The sequence below is a fragment of the Varanus komodoensis genome, unplaced genomic scaffold (genome assembly GCF_004798865.1).
Source record: "Varanus komodoensis strain SLA01 unplaced genomic scaffold, ASM479886v1 scaffold15, whole genome shotgun sequence".
Classification (NCBI taxonomy): Eukaryota; Metazoa; Chordata; class Lepidosauria; order Squamata; family Varanidae; genus Varanus; species Varanus komodoensis.
In genome coordinates this window covers 4905697-4933320 of record NW_025335440.1, presented here as the reverse complement: position 1 = coordinate 4933320, position 27624 = coordinate 4905697, and the positions used below count along the sequence as shown (strand labels likewise).

The window sequence follows — 27624 nt, the reverse complement described above, 5'->3', positions numbered from 1 at the left end:
TAAAAAACTGGAAGATCCTTTGCTCTCCAGCAGGCCTTCAGGTGTTCCTCTGTTTCTTGGTGGCCATTCTCTGTGCTGTAGAGTGAGCTACTTTTAAAACTGGAAGGCAGTTTCAAAGGTACTTTGTGATATAGTAATAAAACTGAAGCTGTGGGGAGAGAGATGGCACTGCTATTTGAGGAAAACAGGGTGCCAAAAAAGGTCTCATATAGTGATGCCTCCTTAAGTGCTTTTCACCCCAGCCACTGCTTATTTGCACTCCCCTTTTTCAGTCCACAGATATCAACCCTGAAGAAGCCATTCTGAGATGCAGAAGCTGTTTTCTTCCCCTTGCCAAACTGGGGCATTTGGTACTCAAAAGACTGCCTGCCTCGTGAAGCATACCGGGTTGCACAATCACCGTGACTTCGGCAGTGGACTGGTGGCCAGCGGAATCTGTCACCGTCAGCTGGTAAGTGTAGTCACCTTCACGCATGGCAGAGAGCTGCAGAGTTGAGGTCCTCACTCCCTTTGAAACAATACATTCCAAGAATTTAATCCCCCATTTGCAAAGAGGGAAAAGAAAAGGAGTGCTAAGGCATGCAGAGTTCAGTATAATATTCTCAAATATCAAACACTGAAAGGCACAATCTTATGTATGCTTAGATGCAAAAAATCCTACAATGCCCAGCTGGCTGGAGCATGCTGGAAGTTGTAGGATTAGATATGCCACACCATGGTGGAGGGTAATTCTACCCCACACAAGAAAGAAACATGATGTCCCGCTGGTCTCCCATTCTGGTCTCCCATTCAGTTTCTCCTCGTGTCTTCTTTAGCAATGGATCATGGTCACCTTTCACTATGGCTGCTATCCTATCATACTGGAAGTAAGCTCCATTGAATCCAGTTGGGATTATTTCAGAATAAATTTACATAGAATTCAACAGAATGCGCCTTCAACTTCTGCAATGTTTGGATTATTTAGTGCTTGAGAAATTATGTGCCATTGCTTCAGGATGCTCAGGGGACCCCCATCTTCAAGCATGGGAAAGCAGGGGCAGGTGTGGGGAGGAAAGCTGCCGCAGGACTGAGAAGGAGCCCCGGGCCAGATGAGGATGGACTACAGGCCAGTTCTACCCTGCCAGTGGCAGTTCCCCGCCCCTACTTCAACCAACTTTCTTTAGTCAGCTATCTCGAGCTGGTGCAGCTGAGCCCACTTACCCCATACAATGTTATCTGTCCTGCTCTTCAGCCTGAGCTGAGCAGTAGGTACTTTTGGGGAGGAGTTGAGGCTAAGATAGCTAGAACTGTCGCTGACAGCAGTGCTCAGGGAGGAGTGGGGGAATGGATGCTTCTAGGGAGAGATTACTCCCCAAGACTGCCAGAGCCTGCACAGGTCATCATGTTTGAGGTGAAGGTGTCTGTTTCTTTGTCAGAGGATGGAAGGTGTAAATACAAACTCCTGCCCCTGCTGAGACTATACCCAACTTAACCTATAGAGTTCCATTTGATGATGAAACAGAGATAGACCTTTTCTTCAGTGGCACCCACCCTATTTGTTTTGTTGTTTAGTTGCAAAGTCGTGCCTGACCCATCATGACCCCATGGACAACATTCCTCCAGGCTCTTCTGTCCTCCACCATCCCTTCCGAGTCCACCCAAGCCCACACCCACTGCCCCAGTGACTCCATCTAGCCACCCCATCCTCTGCTGTCCCCTTCTTCTTTTGCCATCTATTGTTCCCAGCATCACCCACCCTATGGTAGGCCTCAGTTCTGGAGTGTTTTCAGCATTTCCTGAAACATATATTTTTGCTTTGGCTTTTCCACAGCCAGAAGCTATCTTTGTACCAGCCTCAGTGTACCAATGAGTTAGTCTGCTATTCTTTTGTAAACATTTCAGACTTGTTTCACATGAGAAGCAGTATATAAATATTGCCAGCAATCAGATACATTTTAATGTCATGTGTTTATAAGCCACTTTTGACTATGTAAAAATGCTTTGAGAGCTTCTGTTGAAAAGAGATACAGATATATTCTAAATAAATAAATAAATAAATTTAAGTGAATTTGTATAGTGTATTTTACTGGAGTAGCTTTCCTTGCAATTAGTTTTGATTAAGCTAAATTTGATTTTGTTTTGCCTTGTGCTTGTGAACCACCTTGGGTAAAAATGAAGAGTAAATATTAGTGCCACTACAAGGATTAGAAATAGATATGACAGTGACCATAAGTACAATCTCTCCTTTGAACAAATGATTACTTAGAGGCAAGAGCTGAAGAGTGTGCAAACATAATGATGGGACAAAGGAAATTCTCAGAACTTATTGAGAGAAAAACAGTGTATCCTAACCGTGGGGAAACCAGGGAGGATAACCAATTTTACTTTAACATTTCTGAATAAAACTTCCAAGGATGGACAAACTCCCATCTTTTTAAGAAAGTTAAATGTGACTAGTTATAGACACACCTCTTTTCCCACTATCACCTGTGTGGCAAGTCTTTAAAACAACAGAAAAACCTGGTGAGCAGAGGAGATGGCTGGATGACGACAAGCCACCCAAGCTGCTCCCAGCTCTTCAAAAGAGATGGCTCCTTTTCTCCACTCTTGAAGAGGTTTGGGATTCTCTCTGAGTGTCTGGCTTCACATAACACATTCACCCCCTTGGGGAATTTTAATTATGTGCTGTGGTTAAAATTCCTCTGTGCCTGACAGATGAACAGGCCCAGCAGGGGTGGCGTGCCTCCTCCCTCCCTTCGTCCTCCTGCAGTGTCACAGATGACATCGCAGGAGGCTTGAACACTAAGGGGAGCAGGTGGACAGCAGCCAAAGTTGGGGTCTTCAGTCATGGCCATCCACTTCCGTGCTCAGAAAAGCAGGTTGCTTACCTGTAACTGATGTTCTTCGAGTGGCCATCTGTGCAGTCACACATATGGGTACTGCGCCTGTGCAGTGCCTGTGGCTGGAAGATTGTCAGCTAACGGTTTTTGGCGGGAAGCTCCGCTCCCCCTCCCTCCGTGGCCTATAAAGAGCGGAGCGTCCGCCATTTTGTTCAGTCTTTGCGACCGAATGTACGCCACTTTATGGAAAAAACTTGGTTTTTTGCTTTTTGCTTTTTTTTTTTTTTTTGAAGTCGGTACCGTAAAAAAAAAAAAAAAGGCATGGTCAGTACCGAAAGATGCATCCATTCACCGACACCGAGCGGTAGATGCATCCACTCACCGACACTGAGTGGGGCCGGCGGGTGGGTTGTGTGACTGCACAGATGGCCACTCGAAGAACATCAGTTACAGGTAAGCAACCTGCTTTTCTTCATCGTGGCCTCTGTGCATCACACATATGGGTAGATTAACAAGCTCACCATAAAGGAGGAGGGAAGGTGTCCTCATTGAAGAACGGAGGAGAGAACAGCTCTACCGAATGAGCAATCCCATCGAGCTCGAACATCGAGACGGTAGTGCCTGGCGAAGGTGCAAGGGTTCGCCCAAGTAGCAGCTCGACAGACATCATCAATCGGGACCCCAGATGCGAATGCAGATGAGGTTGCAACAGCTCTAGCAGAATGGCCTCGAGGAACTGAAGGCAGTTCGAGCTTAGCTAATTGATAGCATAAGACTATAGTGTGGACTATCCACTTAGAAAGTCTCTGTGGAGTGACTGGATCGCCCTGATCCCTAGCAGAATATTTGATGAATAGTTTATTGGATCGTCGAATAGACTCTGTTCACTATCGATAGAAGGCTAAGCAACACCGAACATCGAGTGAATGCAAAGATCTTTCCAATGGAGCCGACGGTGATGAAAAAAAGGCAGGCAGCACAATGTCTTGTCCCGTATGGAAAGGTGTAGACACTTTAGGCAAGAAAGACAGGTCGAGGAGTAAAACGACCTTCTCCCTGTGAAAGTTTAAATAAGGAGGGTCTATGCGAAGAGCGCAAAGTTCACTGGCCCTCCGGGCTGAAGTGACAGCTACAAGAAACGCCGTCTTCCAAGAGACCAATCGCAGATCCACCGTCGCCAAAGGTTCAAAGGGGGCCTTCATAAGGGCCTGTAGAACTACAGAAAGGCTCCATGTGGGCATCACCGGTCTAATTGATGGGTTAAGATTATATAGTCCCTTCAAAAATCTTTTGAGGATAGGATGAGAAAACAGAGGTGATCCGTCGACTAAGCCATGGTAGTAGGCTATCGCAGCTGTATACACTTTAATGGACGACGGCTTCAATCCGGAATGGTGCAATTCCAGGAGGAACTGAAGAATTTGTTGAATGGATGAGAGGAATGGAGAGAACAAACGAGACTCAGCAAAGGTGGAAAAACGTTTCCATTTAGCCTTATGTGACTTCTTTGTGGACAGCTTTAAGGCAGAGTCGATGATATGCTGAATATCAGGGTGCAAAAACGTCGGATTTGGATTCGACGGGTCTTGTCTCGAACCGGATGGTACAGAGAGACCAGAGAAAAGGGAAGCACCCGAGTGATTGGATTCGACAACTGGATCCGAGGTGGTCGAAGTCATCGTCGGTACCGATGGGTTAGTAGAAGCTGTCGGATTCGTAGCTCTCGAAACCGTCGTCGGCACCGATGGAACGTCCATCATCGAATTCGCCATGCTGTTAGGTTCAATGAGAGCAAGTCCGGGTGGCGAAGTGTGCCGTTCACCTGTGTTATAAGATATGGGAGTGATGGAAGATGAAGAAATTCCCCACGGGAGAGGTCGAGTAGTTTCGCAAACCACGCTTGACGTGGCCACCAAGGGGCAACTAGTATCCCCGATGCCCGGTCGTGCACTATCTTTGCTATGACCCGCATCAGAAGAGGGATCGGAGGGAAGGCGTAAAAGTTCATATTGTTCCAAGGGATCATGAATGCGTCCCCTAGGGAAGCGTGTCCAATTCCCGCTCTCGAACAGTAAGCCTCGCACACCCTGTTCTGTTGGGTAGCAACTAAGTCCACGTCGGGAAACCCCCAGCACTGGAAAAGGTGGTTACAAGGATCCAATTCCCACTCGTGAGAGGTGAACATGTGCCTGCTGAGAAGATCTGCCTGCACGTTGTCTACACCAGCTAGATGAACAGCCATCAGCGTGATGTGCCTCCGGATGCACCAGTCCCAAATTTTCATAGAAAGTCTGGCTAGAGTCGGTGACTTTGTTCCCCCTTGCTTGTTCAGATAAAAGATGGTAGCTATATTGTCCGAAGTTATCTGAACGATCTGATGATGAAGGATGTCCTCGAAAGAGCGCAGGGCCTTGAAAACGGCCAGTAGTTCTAGGAAGTTGATATGATTCGTGGATTCCCGATGATTCCACGTACCCTGGGTAGACAGGCCGGAGCATATCGCTCCCCATCCTAGAAGGGACGCATCGGTGCCAAGGGTTATCGTAGGAGGTTGCGCCCTGAAAGGGACTCCTATCGTAAGATTGGTCAGTTCCAACCACCAAAGCAGAGAGTGAAGCATGGAAGATGGGATCCGAATCAATCTCAACTGCGGATCTCTTTGAGGATGGTACACTCTGTTGAAAAAGAGTTGCAGTGGATGAAGCCGAAGCCTGGCATGTGGAACTACGGCAACTGAGGAAGCCATATGCCCCAGGATCCTCTGGATAGACTTCGCCGGGACCGTTCCATCTTGTCAGATTCGATGGATGTGGCAAGCAAGAGTCTGTTGTCTGTCCTGAGGGAGGAAGGCTTTTTCCAGCGTCGAATCCAAGCGGGCTCCAATGAAGGTAAGCGTCTGCATCGGAAGAAGAGAAGATTTCTCGGTATTAATACATAGGCATAGGCTATTGAGCAAGGCACAAATTGTATGGATGGCTGCAAGGAGTCCTTCTTTGGACTGCGACACTAACAGCCAGTCGTCGAGGTACGAGTAAATTTGTATGCCCTGGAGGCATAGAAAGGCACAGACAGGAGCCATGCACTTGGTAAAAACCCTCAGAGCCATAGCCAGTCCAAAAGGCAAAACTGTAAACTCATAAAGTTGGGTTGCAACCGCAAAACGAAGGAAACGCCTGTAACTTGGGTGAATTGAAATATGCAAGTAGGCGTCCTTCAAGTCCAATGAGGCAAACCAATCCTCTCTCCTTAGCAATGGCAAAATGTTTTGAAGGGTAGTCATACAAAACTTTTTCGGTACAATGAACTTATTTAAGTTCCGCAAGTCCAAAATTGGACGTAGACCACCATCCCGCTTAGGGACCGTAAAGTATCTGGAATAGAATCCGTGGAGTCCGTCAGATGGGAATACTTGACGAATCGCTCCTTTATGAAGAAGTTGATGTATTTCGTCGAGCAGTACCGGTGAACATGAAGTGGACCGGATCGGACTCGGCGGAGGAACGATGTCGAATTCTATTTGATAGCCGTGTTGAATGATGGACAATACCCACCGATCAGATGTGATGGACTCCCAAATGGGGAGTCAGCTTCGAAGCTGATCCCCAGATGAGAGGGGGGTGGGTATAGAAGGAGTGTGAGGAATGGTTTGCCAGTCCCGTCAACGTTGCCTCCGATTGTCGAAACGACGGCGGCCTTGTTGGAAGCGTTGCTGGGGCTGCGGATGGCAGCGCTGCTGTTGCTGGCGGTGTTGTGGCTGTTGCCTCGGTTGATATGATTGCCTGTAGGATGGATGATTCCAGGACCACTTACGTCTGGCATGGGACTGTATCTCCATCCTGCGTGCCATCATCCTCAATTCATGCAGCTTCTTGAGCTTATGGTCGGTGCGAGAATGGAAAATCCCGGATCCATCGAAAGGAATTTCCTCTATCCGGCGCTTGGTTTCTTCCAGAAAATTGCAATTCCGAAGCCATGCATGCCTTCGGAGAGAAAAGGCACCGACCAAGGCCCGTGAGTCAGTATCCACATGGTGCCTCGCCGTGGATAACTGCTGCACCGCAACCTGCATGGCTTCCTTAATCAGGACCTTCGTGAGGTCACCCTGGTGGTCTGGGAGGGTGAAGGCGACATTGTGCAGGTGCTTCATAATGAAGTATTGAAACCTCGCCAACGTCACCTCGTAATCTGATATGCGGAGCCCCAGGCCTGAAGCAGCGTAGACTCGCCTAGCCAGGGAGTCTATTTTTCGGCCCTCCTTGTCCCTCGGTGCTGTGTGCCCTCTCGCCTCTCTGCCCTGTGAGGGTTCGACGACTGCAGAGTTCGGTTTGGGATGTCAGAGGAGGAAGGGAATGTCCTCCTTCCGAACCCTGTACATCGACTCATATCTCCTGGACATTGGTTGAGGATGTGATGGCAGGTCCCAGGGCTGCGTCATCGCCTGCCACAAGGTGGTTATGAGCGGCAGGACGATAGATGTCGACTGCTCCCCATGGACGACATCGTAGAACTTGTCCGTCGTCGGTCCCGGGCGCTGGGCAGTGTCGATGTCAAGGGACTGGACAAGTCTAGACATCAGCTCCACGAAGGAGACGTGGGACTCATCAGGCGACGCAGGACCCTGGGATGTCACAGTGACGTCTGGGGAGGTTGAGTCGGCTTCTGAGTTGGCCGAATCGGCACCGTAGTAGGGTGGGGCCTCAGATGATGACTCTGCCGGGGAGAAGGAGCAGCTACTTCCATCCTGTGGGGATCGAGGTGACGCCCGCCTCGGATCCGATGAGCGCGGTTCATCACGGGATGGAAGAGAGGATCGTGCCCTGGGAGCAGGGTAGTACCCTACGGAGAGCGGATCACCCCAAGTATGGTAGTAGGGGCGACGCCAGCTCTCTGGACGTTGCTTTACAGAGCGGCTCCTCCGGCTCCCCGGTGGGGACAGTCCAACGTCCACTTCCATAGTGACCGCGGGCATGGGTGTCGGTGACCTCGCCCTAGGAGGGGAATCTTGGATTTCCCCGTCAGATATTGAACCCTGTAGAGTTGGAAGGGGCGCAGGTGGGAGGTCAACCGCACAGCGGGGAGACCCTTGAGGGGTAACCCGCATAGCCTCCTGGAGGACCTGTTTGGGCGGAGTCGGTACCGTAAGCGCCTCCGGTACCGAGGGGCCCATCAGTTCCAAGTCCCGATGTTGGGGACGGTCCGGACGGTCCGAATTCCTGGGTTTTTTGGGAGGCTTGGAGACTTTCTCCTTCCTGGACTTTTTATGGCCTGCCGACTTCTTGGATTCGGCATGCTTCCGCTTCTCGTGCTTCTTTTTAGGTGAAGCAGAGGGAGCCACCGAAGCAGACGCACCTCCATCCGAAGGCCGTGAGGGTGGGGCCACAGAAGCGGAGCCCGGTTTTGGGACGGCAATAAGCAGGTCCGATTGCATTAGGGCCCGATCCCAAAGGAGTCTCCGGAGGTGGTTTTCGCAGTTCTTCCTGGCCTGCTTGGAGAAGGCCAGGCAATGCGCGCATTTACCCGTCCTATGCCCCTCTCCCAGGCAGAGGAGGCATAGGTTATGCAGGTCAGTTGGTGACATTTTTGACCCGCAGTCCGCGCATTTGTGGAAAGCTGCTCGCTGCGCCATCGCAGAAGAAGAAGAAGAGGAGGAGGAGGAGGAGGAGGAGGAGGAGGAGGAGAGACAGTGCAGATGGTAAGTATATATTTTTGTTTGTTTGTTTGTTTGTTTTAGATAGATCGAAAGAAGAAATAACAAGAGAAAAAACTACGTGGAACAATGAACTGGGAGCAAGGAGAAGAAAACTGGGAAAAAGAAGGACAATCGAGAGCAAGATAACAGTCGAAGCAACAGTCGAAGCACGAGGCACTGTGAACGGTGGTCGCAAAGACTGAACAAAATGGCGGACGCTCCGCTCTTTATAGGCCACAGTGGGCTTCCCGCCAAAAACCATTAGCTGACAATCTTCAGGCCACAGGCACTGCACAGGCGCAGTACCCATATGTGTGATGCACAGAGGCCACGACGAAGAACTCCTGTCAATGCTGGCAGAGCTTGCATGCTCATGAGTGAACCTGTTCTCCTGGCATGGGCAGGGCACTGGGAAGGGAACCTGGAGTGGGGCTGAGAAGAGAATGTGCTGGTTTGAAGGCCCAGCTCAGCCTGATGCCACCTGCTGCTCAGCTGAGGCACCCCATGGCTGAGCAACAGGAAAGCTAACGATGTCTCTTCCCCATGGATCAGCTACAGGCAAGCAGTGGAGAAGGAGCACGGGTGGTCTTGACCAGAGAGGAAGAGGTACTTTTGACTGAGTTCTTCTGGGAGGAGATCCAGCTGGATGTGCCAGCCTGGCTCAGGCTGACAGTCCCCTACCCTTGGATGGTGCAGCACCCAGGAGCAGGAGGGCAAACTGACATCTCCCCTGCGACTCTTCCCAAGTCCAAAATGGGGCTGTGGAAGGTGGCACAGACCAGGCCCAGGAGCTGCCTGACTCACGTGCGGCCCCCTTGGAAAGAAGGCAGTGAGTGAGGAGGCAACAGGAGGGATGCCTCCTACCCAGTTTTCCCTTTTACCTGCTGGGAAGGGGCAACAGGGCTGGAGGTGCTGAGCCGCTCTGCTTGCCTTCTTTTCAAGGAAGATGGGCAGAACAGCTGCTTCCTGCCCACCACCACCACAAGAGAAAAGCAGGAGGTGTGCAAGGCAGGGGACAAGAAGGGACCAGGAAGGTCAGCACTGTGCAGTTCAGGCCCTCCCTTCTCCCAGCAATGCTGCCACTCAGCGGAGCACTAGCTCTGCCAGGAACAGGGAGGAGGAGATGTGGCCCATCCAAGCCTCCTCTCTCCAGTGGGAAAACGAGACGTGGGGAGATGGTTATCCCACTCTGCTTATCTTCCTCTCAAGGAGGAAGGCAAAAGAAAGAACAATAGAAGACCTTGACTAGATGCTAAATCATACTGAAATATTGAAAAAAACCAAATCTTCTGAGAGATTAGATTAATGCAGCTGGCAGAAATAAGCAAGAAGGGTGATTCAGGTCTTTCAATAAATGTCAAACAGAAGATTTATGCAAGTAAGCCTGACTACCATGGGTAACAATAACATCTACCTTCATAGAATTATGAGTCTTAGCATGCATTTGTACTTTTTGGATGTTAATTAGATGAGGAAACAGTTAAAGTTGTTGGGAAAGAGAAGTTGACAGGGATTAGAATGTCCTTACATGAACTTGACCTAAGCCTAATAGGAAACATTGATGGGAGATAAGCTCACTGCACTCAGGCTGGGCACAAATGGGACACCCAAAGCGCTTACCTGCATCTCCACCACCTTCCCTTTGCTGTTGGGACTGAGGGACCATTCGTAGCTGACAATGCCATGGTCGTCTGTGCTCTGGTTGCCATAGAGCGTAATGGAGTTTTGGGGCAGTGTGATCACCTGGTTGGGGCCTGCATTTGCCACAGGAGGGTAATCCACTGCTTTGTTCACGGTCAGACTAGCAGTGGTGGAGTTGCTGGCACCATCTGAGTCCACCACAGTGAGGCTAAAGAAGAGTGAGAGAAAGGCACATCTAGAATCAGGACTGAAACAGAAGAAATCAGCAGGGCACCACGACTGCCTGCTCATTAAGCTGCAGAAAATCAGCTGGAAATCCAGGGGAGGTCGTTCTCCCAGGCCTAGGGGAACGAAGTAATGGGTTAAACTGATTGTGTAGGGAAATAAATTGAAGAAAACAACAATGGATATTTGGAAAAGCTAGGAGAGGAAACAAACACAGAGAGTGATACCATTTGCTATTTGTATGAACTGCATCTATGACAAGACGACTGATGCCAGACTGCTATTTTACATAGTCAAAGTCTATGCGAAAATGATTTCTTGATCTCCTATGCTGGGTGGGTCAAGAATGCATTCATCAATAAACACAAGCAGTTTTTGTCAAAATGTTGATTTCGTATGCATAAAAACATCATGAAATTCAAAGTCATTTTTAACATTTTTCTATCTTCTTCAAGGTATATATATTCTTGGTTTTTATCATCTGCTTTCAGCTGTTTAAAACTTGTTACTGTTTCTTCTGATTTTTCTGACAGCAAAGATCAGAGTACATAGCAAAGGGTGAGATGACTAATGGAGGGATTCAACATGACAGTGTTATGCTGGGGCACTTCCTTTTGTGCTGTCCATTCCCCTGCCCCTTGCTGCTGATATAGCCAATATGCAGGAAATGCCTAGTAATATTTTGCTGGGCGTGGGTGGAGGGGAGGAAAGAGGGCATGTGTTACTACTGTTATTATTGATCTGTACCACTCAATGGCCAAAGCTCTCTGGGCGGTTTACAAAGGCAGTTCAAACTGTTTCATGCTCTTTGCAAACCCTCCAGCGTGGGCAGCTCTGTTCGAATGAATCTCATGTGCTGCTGAGGGAGTCTTTTGTAATTGTTCTTGTCAATCTTCACCCACGTGGAACCTACAGGCTGGAGCAACAATACAAATTTGCAGGTGGCCCAATCTATAAAAACCACTTGCAATTATGAACAGTTTGTTTTGAAGCTAATATCCACTGCCAAAATCAAAATAACATTTGAAAAGGTCCTCAAGAAGCATTAAAGAAGCCCCTTCCTAAGCAACTGAACATGTTCATTCAGCATTTTAAAAGGAGCACGATGAGTGAGCCTCTCAAGTGAAGTAATGCATGATCTAAGGCCCCAGGCATTCTTCAAAATACAAGTCAAGAAATGTGGGCAACTGGGATTTTGAACATAATTTGCTCTATGTACTGCTCTCTAGGATGAGGCCTGCAATGGAAAGCATGGGAATAGTTAATTATTTAAAATAATTTGCAAAACAAGCCCTGAGAACCTACAAACCATTTCCTCACCTTTCCAAAACAAAGAACAGAAAGCAGTTTAGCCATGGATGGTGGACACAGGAGTCTTCCAAAAAGCCCTTTTTGCTACCTTTACACTGACACTTCTATCATTAGCATACTTTCCTTTTTTTAACTCTTTGAATACATGTGCTGCAGAACAAATGGCAGTCGGAGTGCAACCGTTAAACAGATGTTATATTCAAAGAAAAATGGACAGCAGATATTAACCTTTTACAAAAGTAAACGCATCTAAAGATCCCTGCATCAAATATGCTAATTTTCAGTTCAGCGTGTTAAAATAATCAATTTGTTCTTGAAACTTTTTCCCCAGCCAGTAGTCCATCTGAGATATTCATGGTGAAGCATAATGGGTATGTTATGCCACAAGTTATTTTTAAAATGATGTAGCCAGGCAAGGGAAAGGCAAGTAGGTTTGGAGAAGAAAAACATCAGTGCTCATCCCTGATATATTATTCCTCTATTTTTTCTCCGCTAATGAAAGCTGTGTAGCCTCATAAAGTAGCAATGCAGGAACTGACAATTTTACAGACAGCAACTGCTTCTGTGGCTAGGGGAGCTGCAAAACATGGCTGATAGCAAAGAATTATGCCAGTTTAGCCAGGGAGCTGCCAGCTGATGTGCTCTCTGCTCACCCAAGCAGACGACTTCTGTGAACTAAAGTAAATGAGCTAAAAGATTGCTCCAAGGACCAATTCAGCTAGATTAAAACTGTTTTGGATGTGAAAATCGAAAGCAGGGGGATTAGCCCAGATGGTTTCTTACCTGAATGTGTAATTCCCTGGCACCAAGTTGGTAAGTGTCAGAATAGCAGTGTCTGCAGACACCTTCTCCTCCCGAAGAGGCCCCTTCAGTTCTTCCCAGTGGTAGCTGACTATTTTGTCATCATCGGTACTTTCTGAGTCAATGAAAACAGAAAATTAGGAGGGTGGGCTCCACCTTCCAAATAATTTCACAGATATTAAAAGCCTACTTAAAGCCATTTTGTGATTGTAGTACTATTTCCACAAACCAGAAAAGCTAATCTTATTTTTAAAGTGGAAAGTTACAATTAACATAGAACATTGCACTGAGAGGCAGTTTTAAAAGTTTGAGTAATAGATGCCAAAAATGTGAGTGCTGGGTACTATCAGGGATGAGCAAGACCATGTGGGCACAGATAATGCTTTGCACAGAGAAGGGTCCCAAGTTCAGTTCATTTATCTCCAGCTAAAAAATCTCAGTAGATTTGCTGAAAAAGACCAGTGAACCTGAAGTGTTGTGGAACCTCTTCCAGTTGCCCAAGTTGGATCTTGCCCTCACCAATTACTGTAGAGCAAAGTAACACCACAGCCTCTCCTTCATTTGAAACAGCAAGCATGGCTTGCATTTGAGCATGCATGAGAAGCACTTCACAAAAACCTGTCAGTGTGACATTCTACTGCAGTCCTAGAAATTCAAAAGCAAATTTTAAGCCTCTGTGGCAGGAGCAGCATAAAGCTCTCCAAGTATAAAATATTGGGTTCAGTAATGTATTTGGCAGTGAAGGCTGGCAGATGGCACAGCTCAGCAAGCCTAAGAATTATATACAACAAATGATCTGAACTGACTGAAAGGATGCACAATCCATGTACCCTGGTTACGAACAGACTGCCTCTCTCTGCCCCCTCGAAGCAACCTTTCGCTGGGGTTTGCACTAGTACTTACGGCTGCCATCGATGACTGTAGAGGTGGTTGGCAACGAGATCTCTAGGAACTGGGGCGATGCAATGGCCACAGGGGGTTGATTCACTCGAGGTTCTGCAATGACAAAGGGACTATGACAGCCACCACAGAAAGTCACAATCCTGTTCAAACAACAAGAAGTGTTATGGAACCTTAACATGTAATACAGCACATGCTTTTGTGGATTGGAGTGCACAGCATCAGATGCATGAAGCATTACCCTCAACTGGCCAGTTTACATACACATGGTTGGTTACACACAGCTCATCGGATGGAAGGGAAAGCGTATGCCATGAGAAATCTATAAGCCTTTAAAGGTGCCGCAAGGCTCTGCTGGTTTTGCTGTGCCACAGTGGCTACTTCTGTGAAAAGTCATCCTGTTCAGCTGTAGCACAGTAGCTAAGAGGCTGTGAATCTCTTTGGTTCAAATCAGACCTCTGCCCTGAAGTTACTAGGTGGTCTTAAGGCAAGAAGCTTCATCTGTTCCCTGCTGACACCTCCAACTTGGGATAGTATTATTCTGCCCTAACGGGGCTATTGCAAGGGTAAAATAATATATGTATAGTGCTTCATTATTTATGGTTTATTATTGTCATCATTTTTCCTATGGTTCAAACTTTCTGTAGACATGAACTCACCAGATGTCTATAGACAAGCTTCCTTTCTCGGCCCTTCCGACCTGCTGTATGAGTATAATGCTACTACACAGCTTACCAAGTGTTTGAATGCTTATAACAAGGATGGGCAATCTATGGCTGTCTTGACATTTTAGCCTACAACTCCCATGATCCCTCACTATTGCCTATGCTACGCCAAAGGTCAGAATATTTAGAGGTCCAAAATTTGTCCTCCCTAGACCTACTGGAAAGGCATCCACTGAAGTCAGTGCCATTTTCCTGCTGTTTCAGGCAAGCGTGTTATTGTATATGTGTAATGTGCCACAAGGCTCTCTTACAGAAGAAAGAAAATGGAGTCCATCAGCCGCCAAAAGGAGCATGGCTGTTACTGCCACTGCAGAAGAGACAAGCATGGCTTGGGACCAGACTATTGGAAAGAATGCCTTCTTCTACATTAGCCTGCCAAGGTATAAAGGTGCTGAGGTGAGACCCTTCTCTTATTATTTACACATATTTATAGGCCACTTATAACTGCTGAGGCCTTGCATCTTAGTACTGTTGCCAACAGTGGCATGGTTGGTAGGAACTACTTTTTTCTTTTAGTATTAAGTTTGCAATTTCATTGCTTTTCTGCAGTGTTTTAATTAAGGATTTGTTTTAATCTGGCCCTTTTTGTCCCTGCCTTGAGTGCAGTGTCCCTGCATTTGTTGCAAGATAGTAAACAAATAAAACAAAAAATCAAGACAGCAAGAGGAGGCGATAATTCTATCATACGATTCCATCAACCTTCCATCTGACTCCCCTACATCACAAATTCACCCAAAAGTTCTCCTCATAGAACTTTCAGTTCACCATAAATGCAAAATGCCTGTCTTGTTTCTCTGGACCACTAAAGAATGAACGAAAGATGTGAGCTGAGGGGATACAACAGAGTGGCTGAGCATACCTGGTTTAACTGTCACATTTACCATTCCTTCTCCATGTGCATTATCGCCATCTACTATCACATTGAATTCATACAGGCCGACTGTGAGCTGGCAAAGAAACACACATGGTAAATGTTAAGACATGGACAAAGCTATCAGTGTCTGTAAAAAACAGAATGGTTAAAATCAGGGGTCTCAAACTCATGGCCCGTGGGCCAATTGCGGCCCGTGGGACGATATTTTGTGGCCCCCACTTGATATCAATGTTTAGTGATAGTGCAGCCCACGCGTTTTTCTCACACGCACCTGCGTGAGTCGTTATCCTGGGCGCAATGTTCCCTCTAAGCTGCGCGCCGGGACTGGCGGGGCACGGGGAGGGGCCCTGCGGCCTTCAAAGCGCCGGCGGTGCCCGGGCCGGCCTCCGCGAGCGAGGCGGGATGAATGGCCCACCACCACCACGGTGGTGGAATACTTGATGCGGCCCAGCCTCACCCAGACTCTACTTCCAGCAGCCCCCAGGTAAGTTGAGTTTGAGACCCCTGGTTAAAATGTTCTTACTTTGAGGAACCAAGTTCTGCAATCCAGGAGCCATTGATAGCGCCCCCTTCCCACCCCAGTGAAACAGAGCCCTTGCTCTAACTGCTTGTGTTCTGTGGGCTGGTACTCAGGTCAGGCGGGCATGATGCTGTGTAGCCAAGCAAGATAATGCTTGCTATTAAAGGACTGAGGAGAAAGGAGCTCTTACTCCTCACCTTGAAAATAGTAATTGCCAAAAGGCAGGAACTGCTGTCACTTACATACCATTCATGCACACAAGACTCAAAGCAGAATACCAGCGAAACTGTTGTGGACACTTTACAATGGCTTTAGAATGTTTTAACTGCTGCCCTAATTTACTGCCTAAGCCAACATATCTGTTTACTCTGATTTTTCTCCAGCCACAAGCTCTTTTTGTGGCAGTCTCATGATGTTATATTGTGTGTATATCATTTTTCTTTGCCTGCTATGTTTGAGAAATATTATGTAAATATTGCAGATCAATCTTTGAACGCAGGAGGGGCTATTTTCTAGAACATTCCTTTGGCATAGCCTCATATATTGTAAACATTTTGCTCCTCCACTGGCTTTATTGTTTAATCCCTGTTGTGAGTATTGTATTTTATTGAAGAGGAAGGACAAATTTTCCAGCTTTTCTTATGGGTAACACAACTTCCTTTATTTTTAACCTTGGAAGCAACTTTAAGGATTTCTATTTCTCAAGACCAGAACAAAATACTAGGTTTCCCAATATCTTTGGTATGTTCTCTTCCTTGAAATATCTGGTCTAGAATTCAAAGCAGCATAAAAGTAGTTCTGTAAATTAAGGGCCCCATAGACTTGCTTTTCCTAAGAATAAGTTCTCGTTCTCTCTCACACACACACACACACTCACACACACACCATAATAAAAGGAAAATGGCTTTTGAAACAGTGGAGATTCAAAAATAATTTAGTGCAAGGCACTAGGGAAGGCAGGTGCCAGCTCTTTCACGTCACAATTCTGCTGTGATAGCACAAGACCACTGCACAAGCCTGAAAAATCCTCTGCCCCCTGGTACACTATCCAGGGACCACAGGATCATGTGTTATACATTAAAAAATGGTATTTTACCCACCATGCAACGGTCTGGAATTTGTCTGTGCTTAGTAGCCACAATTATTTCCAGAATATGGTGAAAGTGTCTCTGAATACCTTTCTGCCCAGCAAGTAACAGCCTGCGCATCTCATAGATTTAAGGGCTAATAGTGCAGCAGGTGCGGCTCCCCATAAGCCTGGCTCCCCTACAAGTCTCTCTCTGTAAATTCAACACTGCTTCTATTTCCCTGGAGGATCCTGCCACTGCACAGTAAGCACCAGCCTTCAAGCCAGCCTTTCCCTCTCTCCCAAAGAAATCTTCTCTAGATTTGCCTTCCTCCTGGTCACTATATATTCATCATTGTTCTTCCTTCCTTCTTTCCTATCTTAAGCTCCAGAGGACAAACAAAGGATGCTGGCCTCTACACCCCACTTCCACTTCTTTCTGGTGCAGGAATGGGCAACAAGAGAGAGAGAGGCCAGCTCTAATTGGGGCTGGGGAATGGAGGAAAATAAAAAACTTGTTTAGAATTGACGTTTGCCTTCTCCCATCCAGTCAGTTAAATCAATTTGCGAAGCAAACCTTCCATGTTCTTATCCTGAAGTGGCACTAGAGATTGTGCACTGGATGGTATTTCGAAAACGGCATTGTCAAAGTGAGAGGTGGAGGCTGGGGTCAGCTAGTTCTAAGAGATGGAGAGTGCTGGGAGAGGGGTACAAAAGGGGTTGCACAGAGGAAGCAGCTTTGCCGGTAGAAAGGGAAACAAACGAACTGAGCAGCACTGGAGAAAAACTACAAATGGTGTGGCGCATGCCCCCTCCAAGATCAGCCCACCAATCAGATGTGCTGTATCCCCAGGAAGGGAAGGGAGGAAAACCTTTCAGATGCCATTTGGAACTAGACAACAGTGAATTTCACCCAACGATCAGGTTTCCCTTGTAGCCTAATTTAAGCCTGAAAGCAACCTCATTCCCTGAGCTTTCTTGTGTGCAAAAACTTTCTTGTCCTGGTCTGCTGTCAAACGGGTTGGCTGAAGCACCTATTATATCTTCCTTACTATACTGAATGCCCATGTAAACAGTTGATCCCACTGATAGAAAGACCATTCATCTATATTGAATAGTTGACACCATTAAAGAATCTAAACACTACTTGTAAGTGGAGCATTCAGATTTTGCCCCGTTCCCATTCTTCTCCTCTTTTGAGTGGAGGGGCCACTCAACAGTAGATATTATTGTTGTCTAGAGGGGCATAGCTGGTAGAATTCTGCTTCACACACAGAGGTTCAGTCCTCGAAGCAGCGATCCTTCTCTGCTTAGAAGGATCCCAAGCAGCAAGAGTAGGAAAAGTCTTTTTCTGTGATTTTAGAGGGCTGTTGCCAATGAAAGTAGCCAACATTGGGTTAGATAGGCCACTAGTCCAGAAGTGCAAGGCAGCATCATACAAGTTTCCTTCCTGATATATTTCTGTCTTTTAAACCAAACCTTGGACAGCCTCTCCCTCCCTGAAGGTTCTGCATCTAAGTTACTAGGTAGCCAGAAATTCACCTTGGATAACTTGAGAATCCGTGAGTGCTGGCCTTCCATTTCTCCACTGTAGTCAGTAGGGTGTGTGATCAGCCTCCAGTCATACGAGTAGCTAGTTCCTAAATGAAAGAACATCAGCAAAGTAAACTGGAAGGAAATAATGAAGCCGCTCACAAGCTTAACCCTTTCTTTTAAAATGTCATAGCAATGCTACTTTAGGACCTAAGTTGTGTTACATTACGTGATGGACCTGAATGTTGGCCAAAGCATGAAACAGACGCAACTGAAAAGATAATTCCTATAAGCTTAGATTTGAATAAAAACATTACATTGTTTATACTATGTATTTGGCCAGAATATGTTGTGCTAAATTGAGAAAAAATGTCCATTCTGTATCATTGCAGACTGAAAAAGTAAATTAAGCACCTTCTCAGAAACAAACTACATCAATATTAAAAGAGGAAAGCAATAGTTCCAAAGATTCCCCCCCACCCATCCGCCCACTTTTTTTGCCAAAATAAATTGGTAAAACTTCTATTGATGGACGTGGCATACTTTCACTGATGCACATGCAGTAAAATAGAAATTCTGATCGATACCAATCATTTATATTTTCTATTAGCAGTGGAATTTATTTTTAAGTAAAATGAAGTTACCATAAGAAAAATATTGCTTTACCAGCAGTATTTATAGTATTCAAAGTATTAAGATTTATGTGGGTCAATTTTATTCTTATGCAAACAATCATCTTAGCCCAGGAACAAATCTTTTTAGATGCTCATATTTTTGTGACATGCCAAATGGTGTTCAAACCACAATTCAATGAGTGACAGCACTGAGCACACTACTGGCTGGAGCAGCTGGAAGTCAGTCCAGAATGTATTTTCCTCCAGCTGCCATGGTTATATGAACAGGCCATCATTGCTAAAGCAGAATTTACCAAGAATTCCCAGCTTTATCATCTGCCTTAAACTTATATTAAGCTGACACACAGCTATCTAAGAGACAGTCACAAGATGGCAAACCCAGGTCTGCTAAGGCATACTGTGTGGCATAGCCCTGGACCCTACCTTTAGGTGGTGGAGGCAAGACATACGCATTCAGCTCCACTTCATTCTTTGGTAGAGTTACCTGGACGCTGTCTCCAGCAGAAACTGCAAGCTTCTTAATAACTTTGGAAGAGAAAATTAAAATGAAAAGGCTGGGCAATGTTGGGAACAATTCAAATCTTCTATTCTCCACACCTGTACCTAAATACTTGTGTGAGTGCTATCAGCCCAGTTTGGCCACAACATGAACCATGTTTTAGGTTCACATGTACGAGCAGCAGGCTGGCCCGGATGAGAAGCAAGCTGAGTGCTGAGCCTGAGGCACAAGAAGGAAACATCCAGTTTCTCAAAAAGTGCACTGGGCAAATCAGCCTAGATACTAATTTCTGGAAATAACAAGCTACAAATGATTCATCTGCTGTTGCTGTTAGTTGCAAAGTCGTGCAGACCCATCAGGACCCCATGGAGAACATTCCTCCAGGCGATTCATCTGTAACATCCTTCAAATGCAAACACCACACCAGATCTTGAACTCAAGCTGAATATACACATAGAACTGCCCAGGGATTTTTTAAAAAAAGCTTTGCTGTTTGGGAGATCAAATGTGCTCCTGTGCCTTGTAATGTGTGTGTGTGTGTGGGGGGGGGGGGCATTTCCATCAGTCAGGTCCAGCAGCTCTGAAAAGAGTTCAATCAGTTATGTTTCAGGAGACAATCTAGAGTCTCTATTACAAACAGGACAAGACAAAGGCTTTCATTTATTCCCTGTAAACTTAGCCTTCTGCAAACAGATGGAAACTGAGATGCATTTGAAGTTGCAAGCAGGTATGCAGATGCCATAAGCCTGCTAGTATTTGTTGTGTCTTCTGCACATGGGACAGTATCACTGAATTTGATCTTTAAGCCTTATTACAATCTGCGAAATATTGTAGCTACTCAGGTGAGCCCTTTATGATCTCCTTGCAATAACCATAGCAACAAAAGTGAGATGACATTCTAGCTTCAAAATAAAGAAGAAATGACAAAAGAGCAAAATACCTCTGAAAGCACACACTCATTTTAAGAAGCACAGAAGAAAATACAAATGAACACAGTTTTCTTATACAAAGTCAGACTACTGATCCACATGGATTGGTACTGCCAAGGCACCGAGGGCAATGGGGCTCTCCAGGGTTAGAAACAGAAGTTTTCCTAGCCTGATGTGGAGAGGCCAGCGATTTTGCCTGGAACATCTCTACCCCTGGGCTCTCACACTGCAGTACAGAATACACTGTAGGGCCAGGAGTAGCCTAATGGCTAAAAGTAAGAGTCCATAGCCTTGGAAGACCAAGTCTCACCTCAGCCAACAGTCACTAGAGGGCTTTCAGTGAGTACTATTTTCTCAGCCTGATCTTCTCTCAGCTGCACAGGAAGTGCTGGCCTACTTTACAGGGCTGTTATTAAGGCGTATGAACATGTGTGCTATAAAAAAAGGTTCACTATCATTATCATAGTTAACATGACTTCAAGTGAATGGCATCAGTGGTGTCGCCATCATTTACTTTTCTTAATTCAAAAAAGAATTCTACTGACTGCCAGAGAACAAATCAGGTAAATTGTGGCAACGGGAGAGAGGCACACGCAGCACAGACATGCATGAGGGAGAGATTGGAAGGGGCTACTTCTGAGCAGGCAAATGAAGGCATTTCGTGTGGAAGATTCCCAGCCCAGCAGCCTGAGCAGGGAAGCAACAGGAAGCTGGAAAATGAAAGTAGTCAACTGAGAAGTTAAAGGTAAAAAAAGTAGATCTCATATTGAAGGCTGGAAAAGATGAAGCCCATGGGTGTGTAGGTGTGCATATGCACAGATGCACACAGAGTAGCTACTGCTCAACTGAGGCTGAATAATGAATTCAATCATGATCTATTTACTCTGTTTAATGAAGGAACATGAATCACAAAGGAGCAGCTGAGGAAATATAGCCACCAGAATGATCTGCCCCCAGAGGTGCTGCACTGGAATCATCAGCTTCTAAAGACTGATGAGAAGGCTTGCTATTTTAAAGAAACACTAGAAAAAAACCTCTTGCAAAACTCTTTTGGCAAAAGAATATTCTGATTAAAGAGCTGGTTGTGGAAACACAAACAGCATTAAAGAAGGGTTTACTGGCACCTCCTTGGCCAACTGGGGCTCTTACCTGGTGTTGGGGCAGCAGTGCTGGGTAACACAGCAGGATTTGTCGGGACCGCAGTAGCACTAACATTGATGGCACTGCCAGTTGGAACCGGGATCAGCTTCTGACCCTTCCCAATATCCTTCCCCTTAAGGATGCTCGAAGTTGGAATGCTCTCCTCCAACAACAGGGACTGGGTGGAAGTGCTGTTGAATGGCTTGGCTTTCTCAGAGATCCCAAGAGGACTGGGGGACGTGGTGGCTAGAGAGGGTTCTGCCGTGGAAGCACCTGCAGCAGCCTAGCGTATTTATGTGAAAGAGCAGTCATTAACCACAACATCTAAAATGGCACATAGACCTTAGTTCTTACATTTGACAGCTTGATCCAGTTCTGCTGCCCAACGAGCAACCCTTAGAATTTCACCCCATCTGCATTTTAATCTGGACAAATTACTTCATCAGATGGTAGAACTATTCCTGGAATGTATCACTTTGCCCCCACTAGGCTTTCCCATCACCAGTAATTAACTTGGAAAAAAAGGAACAATGTAATTTCTAATGATGCATTTAGCATCGTATTTACCTTGGACCAGGTCAGAGAGATCCTATGGCTTCTAGATGTGCCAAGTAGGCCATAGGACACTTTGGAGTAACAGCTCTAGCACAGAGCTAGGACTCTGTGCTTGGATTCCCCACCCACCTTCACAGCCAGCATGGGAGAATCACACTGGCTGCTTCTTTGAGGCAGCAAGTGCAAACTCTGAGAGGGGGTTTAGTGAATATTCTGGGAGGTTGGAGGGGGAGGGGACTAGTACTGCCAGATAGAAAGCATCTTGGGGGCATCTCAGTCACCTTCCCTCCTGCTACAAAATGTAGGAGTTAGTCAGGCACACTCAGCTGTTCAGCTGCCTAGCAGAGTGGGGAAAGGTTGAGTGTGACCTTAGCTTCTGTGCTTCCCCTTCCCTGCCTAACATGTCCACACTATCCCAAGTTCTGAGGATTAGAGGCATCTCAGTAGCAGTGCACTATTAAACTATTTTAAAACCCTCATTTCAGGGTATCCCACAAACACAAAGTGATTTACAAGAGACTTAAAAAACAGTCACACCAATAATTACAATTGCAACATTTGAAGTGCAAATCCAAAGAAACACCAGCGGCAGCTACAAAAAAGTTTCCAGCATGATTTCACCAAATGTAGTCTGGGATAAAATCTGAGAAGGGTTCCTTTTTTGATAAGTGGAGACAATACTACACATGCATCCCCCGGGGAAGGTTTCAAAAGTATAGAAAGCCTTTATGTGGTACCTTCCAGCCTAACAATTCTTGCTGGCAGGCCAGAAAACATGAAACCATGTCCGTGCCATCGCATGTGAGGAAAGGATACAGGCCTGAATGACTCCAGGGGGTCCCCCTATGCAAAGTGAGGTACATTAGCCAGATATCTCGCTGAACTTTGCCTTTTATAACAAGGATGGCAAGAATGGTAGGATCCTGCTGGTACTGGTATTGCAAAAGTGGACTTCAGTTGCTGTTCAAAAGAAGCACATCCTTCCTGCAACTAGGATTTCTTGCTACATGGTCAAGAAAAGCAGGTTGCTTACCTGTAACTGATGTTCTTCGAGTGGCCATCTGTGTGGTCACACATATGGGGTGCTGCACCTGCGCAGTGCCTTTGGCCGGAAGATTGCCAGCTAACGGTTTTTGGCGGGAAGCTCCGCTCCCCCTCCCTCCGTGGCCTATAAAGAGCGGAGCGTCCGCCATTTTGTTCAGTCTTTGCGACCGAACACGCGCCCCCTCATGGAAAATTTTGAAATTTCAGAAGGAAAAAAGGGGTCGGTACCATGAAAAAAAGGAATCATCGGTACTGATAGATGTATCCACTCACCGACACCGAGCGGGGCCGGCGGGTGGGTTGTGTGACTGCACAGATGGCCACTCGAAGAACATCAGTTACAGGTAAGCAACCTGCTTTTCTTCGTCATGGCCTCTGTGCATCACACATATGGGTAGATTAACAAGCTTACCATAAAGGAGGAGGGAAGGTGTCCTCAGTGAAGAACGGACGAAAGAACAGCTCTGCCAAAGGAGCGATCCCGTCGAGCTCGAACATCGAGATGGTAGTATCTGGCGAAGGTGCAAGGGTTCACCCAAGTAGCAGCTTGGCATACATCATCAAGCGAGACCCCAGATGCAAAGGCAGATGAGGTTGCAACGACCCTAGTGGAATGGCCTCGAGGAACTGAAGGCAGATTGAGCTTAGCTAGTTGATAAAATAAGACTATAGTGTGGACTATCCATTTGGAAAGTCTCTGTGGCGTGACTGGATCGCCCTGATCTCTAGTGGAATACTTAATGAACAGTTTATTTGAACGTCGAATAGACTCCGTCCTCGATCTGTAAAATGCTAAGCAACGCCGAACATCAAGTGAATGCAAAGATCTCTCTAGTGGAGTCAACGGTGACGGAAAAAAGGCAGATAGCACAATGTCTTGCCCTGTATGAAAAGGCGTAGTCACTTTAGGCAGAAAAGACGGGTCGAGGCATAAAACGACCTTCTCCCTGTGAAAGTTCAAATAAGGAGGGCCTATGCGGAGAGCGCAAAGTTCACTGGCCCTTCGGGCTGAAGTGACAGCCACGAGAAAGCTGTCTTCCATGAAACCAGGCGCAGACCCACTGTCGCCAATGGTTCAAAGGGGGCTTTCGTAAGGGAACAACAGAAAGACTCCAGGTAGGCATCACTGGTTTGATTGATGGGTTAGGATTATATAGTCCCTTTAGAAATCTCTTGAGAATAGGTTGAGAAAAGAGAGGTGATCCGTTGACTAAGCCACGGTAGTAGGCTATTGCTGCCATATATACTTTAATAGACGACGGCTTTAGTCCAGAATGGTGCAGTTCCAATAGGAACTGAAGGATTTGATGTATAGATGACATGAATGGGGAGAGGTAGGAAAGCACAGACAGGGGCCATACATTTGGTGAATACCCTCGGAGCTGTGGCCAGTCCAAAGGGCAAAACTGTAAACTCATAGAGATGGGGTGCAACAGCAAAACAAAAGAAACGCCTATAACTCGGGTGGATCGAAATGTGGAAATAGGCGTCCTTCAAGTTCAATGAGGCGAACCAATCCTCTTTTCTTAGCAACAGCAAGATGTTTTGAAGGGTGGTCATCCGAAACTTTTTTGGTACAATAAATCGATTCAGGTTATGTAAGTCCAAAATCGGACGTAGACCACCATTCCGCTTCGGGACCGTAAAGTATCTTGAATAGAATCTGTGGAGTCCGTCAGATGGGAATACTTGACGAATCGCTCCTTTACGAAGAAGTTGATGTATTTCGTCAAGCAATACCAGTGAACATGATGTAAACCGGATTGGACTCGATGGAGGAACGATGTCGAATTTTATCTGATAGCCGTGCTGAACGATGGACAATACCCACCGATCAGATGTAATGAACTCACAAATGGGGAGTTGGCTTTGGAGCCGATCCCCAGATGAGAGGGGGGTGGGTATAGAAGGATTTTGAGGAATGGTTCACCAGTCCCATCAACGCTGCCTCCGATCATCAAAACGGCGGCGGCCTGGTTGGTAGCGTTGTTGGGGCTGCGGACGGTGGCGCTGCTGTTGTTGTTGCTGACGGTGCTGGGGTTGTTGTCTTGGCTGGTAAGACTGCCTGTAGGATGGGCGATTCCATGACCACTTACGTCTAGTCTGGGTCTGTATCTCCATCCTGCGTGCTGTCATCTGGGATTTGTGCAGCTTTTTTAGCTTGTGCTCGGTGCGGGAGTGGAAAAGCCCGGACCCGTCAAAGGGCATTTCCTCTATTCAGCACTTGGTTTCCTCCGGAAAGTTGCAGTTTCTAAGTCAGGTGTGTCTCCGGAGTGAAATGGCACCGGCCAAGGCCCATGAGTCTGTGTCCACGTGGTGCCTGGCCGTGGACAATTGCTGCACCGCGACCTGCATAGCCTCCTTGATTAGGACCTTAGCCAGGTCACCCTGGTGGTCCGGGAGGGTCGAGGTGACATTGTGGAGGTGCTGCATAATGAAGTACTGGTACCTCGCCAACGTCGCCTCGTAATTAGAGATCTGCAGCCCCAGGCCTGAAGCAGCGTAGACTTGCCTAGCCAGGGAGTCGATCTTTCGGCCCTCCTTGTCCCATGGTGCCGTGTGCCCTCTTGCCTCTCTGCCCTGGGAGGATTCCACGACCACCGAGTTCGGCTTGAGGAGGTGGAGGAGGAAGGGAATGTCCTCCTCCCGAACCCAGTACTTCGATTCGTACCTCCTGGACATAGGTTGAGGGTGAGCGGGCAAGTCCCAGGCTGCGTCATCGCTTGCCGAAGGGTGGTTATGAGCGGCAGGACGATCGATGTCGACTGTTCCCCGCGGACAACATCATAGAACTTGTCCGTTGTCGGTCCCAGATGCTGGACGGTGTTGATATCGAGGGACTGGACAAGTCTGGACATCAGCTCCGCGAAGGAGACGTGGGATTCGTCCAGTGACGCAGGACCCTGGGATGTCATGGCGACATCTGGGGAGGTTGAGTCGACCTCCGAATCATCAGAATCGGCACCGTAGTAAGGTGGGGCTGATGACGAAGACTCCGCTGGGGAAAAAGAGAGGCTGCTTCCATCCTGGAGGGATCGTGGGGATGCCCATCTCAGGTCCAATGGACGTGGTCGGTCATGGGATGGTGGAGAGGACCGCCCCCTAGGAGCAGGGTAGTATCCTATGGAGGGCGGATCACCCCAGGTATGGTAGTAGGGGCGACGCCATCCCTCCGAACATTGCTCTATGGAGCAGCTCCTCCGGCTCCCCGGCGGGGACATCCCAACATCTGCCTCCATAGTAGCCGCAGGCAGGGGTGTAGGCGACCGAGCCCTAGGGGGAGAGTCCTGAATTTCCCCATCAGATATCGAGCCCCTTTGCAGAGTTGGAATGGGCACAGATGGGAGGTCAGCCACATGGTGCGGGGACTCTTGAGGGGTAACCTGCATAGCCTCCTGAAGAACCAGGTTGGGCGAAGTCGGTACCATAAGTGCCGCCGGTACCGAGGGGGCCGTCAAATCCGAATCCCGGTGACGGGGACGGTCCGAGTCCCTCAGTTTCTTGGGAGGCTTGGAGACTTTCTCCTTTCTGGCCTTCTTGTGGCCTGCCAACTTCTCGGGTTCGGCATGCTTCCACTTCTCATGCTTTTTGGGGGAAGCAGAGGCAGCCACCAAAGCAGACGCGCCTCCGTCTGAAGGGCGTGAAGGTGGGGCCACAGAAGCAGAGCCAGGCTTTGGAGCAGAGAGCAGCAGATCGGACTGCATAAGGGCCCGATCCCAAAGCAGTCTCTGGAGGCGGTTTTCGCAATTCTTCCTGGCCTACTTGGAGAAGGCCAGGCAATGAGCGCATTTATCGCTCCTATGCCCCTCACCCAAACAGAGGAGGCATAGGTCATGCAGGTCAGTTGGTGACATTTTTGACCTGCACTCCGCGCATTTGCGGAAAGCTGCTCGCTGCGCCATCGCAGAAAAAGAAGAAGAGAGAGATAGTGCAGAGGGTAAGTATATAGATAGATCGAAAAAAGAGAGAATGTTAAGAGAAAACTGCAAGAACTATACGGAGTAGGATAGCGAACTAACGGGAATAAGGAGAAAAAACCGGGAGAATAGAACTGGAACAATCGAGAAGAAAAGGCTAACGGTCAGAGCGAAAGTCGAAAGTGGCACGAGGCACAGGGAACAGCGGTCGCAAAGACTGAACAAAATGGCGGACGCGCCACTCTTTATAGGCCATGGGGGGAGGGGGAGAGAAGCTTCCTGCCAAAAACCATTAGCTGGCAATCTTCCAGCCAAAGGCACTGCACAGGCGCAGCAACCCATATGTGTGATGCACAGAGGCCACGACGAAGAATGTGGGGAAAGGTTTCCGTTAGGTCACTTATAAAGTACTCCCATGTTTCAGTGTCGTGAGAGACTCGATCAGACCAATGTCAACAACCCAGGGAAGCAGATGAAAACCATTTCCTTTCTTTCATCAGAAAATTCTTTCACCATGCCCTCCCCATTCCCGTGGGTAGCCCAGGGCAGCAAGAACCGGACATCTCGCTTTAACTGAGCTTATCTGTATAGAGTTTTCCTTGAGTTGATCTCCTTCGCACAGCATTGGCTGAGCACTTAAATTGCAGCACACAGAAGTATCTACAGCCTGGACTTGATTTTCTTAAGAAAAAAACCTGCAGCATACATTCTTGTGGTAGAGTCAATGGAAAAACTTTAAAAGGTCAATCTCATGGCATGCAATTTATGACTTTTGTTATCAGGCTACAACATTCAGGAAGA

General features: G+C 47.2%; 1 protein-coding gene across 3 annotated transcripts in view; it reads right to left on the bottom strand.

Annotated features, from left to right (window-relative positions):
* The window catches only part of KIAA0319L (KIAA0319 like), an 82265-nt gene that overhangs the window by 19932 nt on the left and 34709 nt on the right, over positions 1-27624 (bottom strand). For all 3 annotated transcript variants that reach the window (XM_044424652.1, XM_044424653.1, XM_044424654.1), the window contains exons 4-11: positions 21317-21590; positions 19163-19264; positions 18114-18211; positions 14971-15058; positions 13390-13482; positions 12469-12601; positions 10129-10357; positions 385-508 (exon numbers count right to left, since the gene is read on the bottom strand). In XM_044424652.1, the coding sequence (XP_044280587.1) occupies positions 385-508; positions 10129-10357; positions 12469-12601; positions 13390-13482; positions 14971-15058; positions 18114-18211; positions 19163-19264; positions 21317-21590 (1141 nt within the window). The remainder of the gene's footprint in view (positions 1-384; positions 509-10128; positions 10358-12468; positions 12602-13389; positions 13483-14970; positions 15059-18113; positions 18212-19162; positions 19265-21316; positions 21591-27624) is intronic.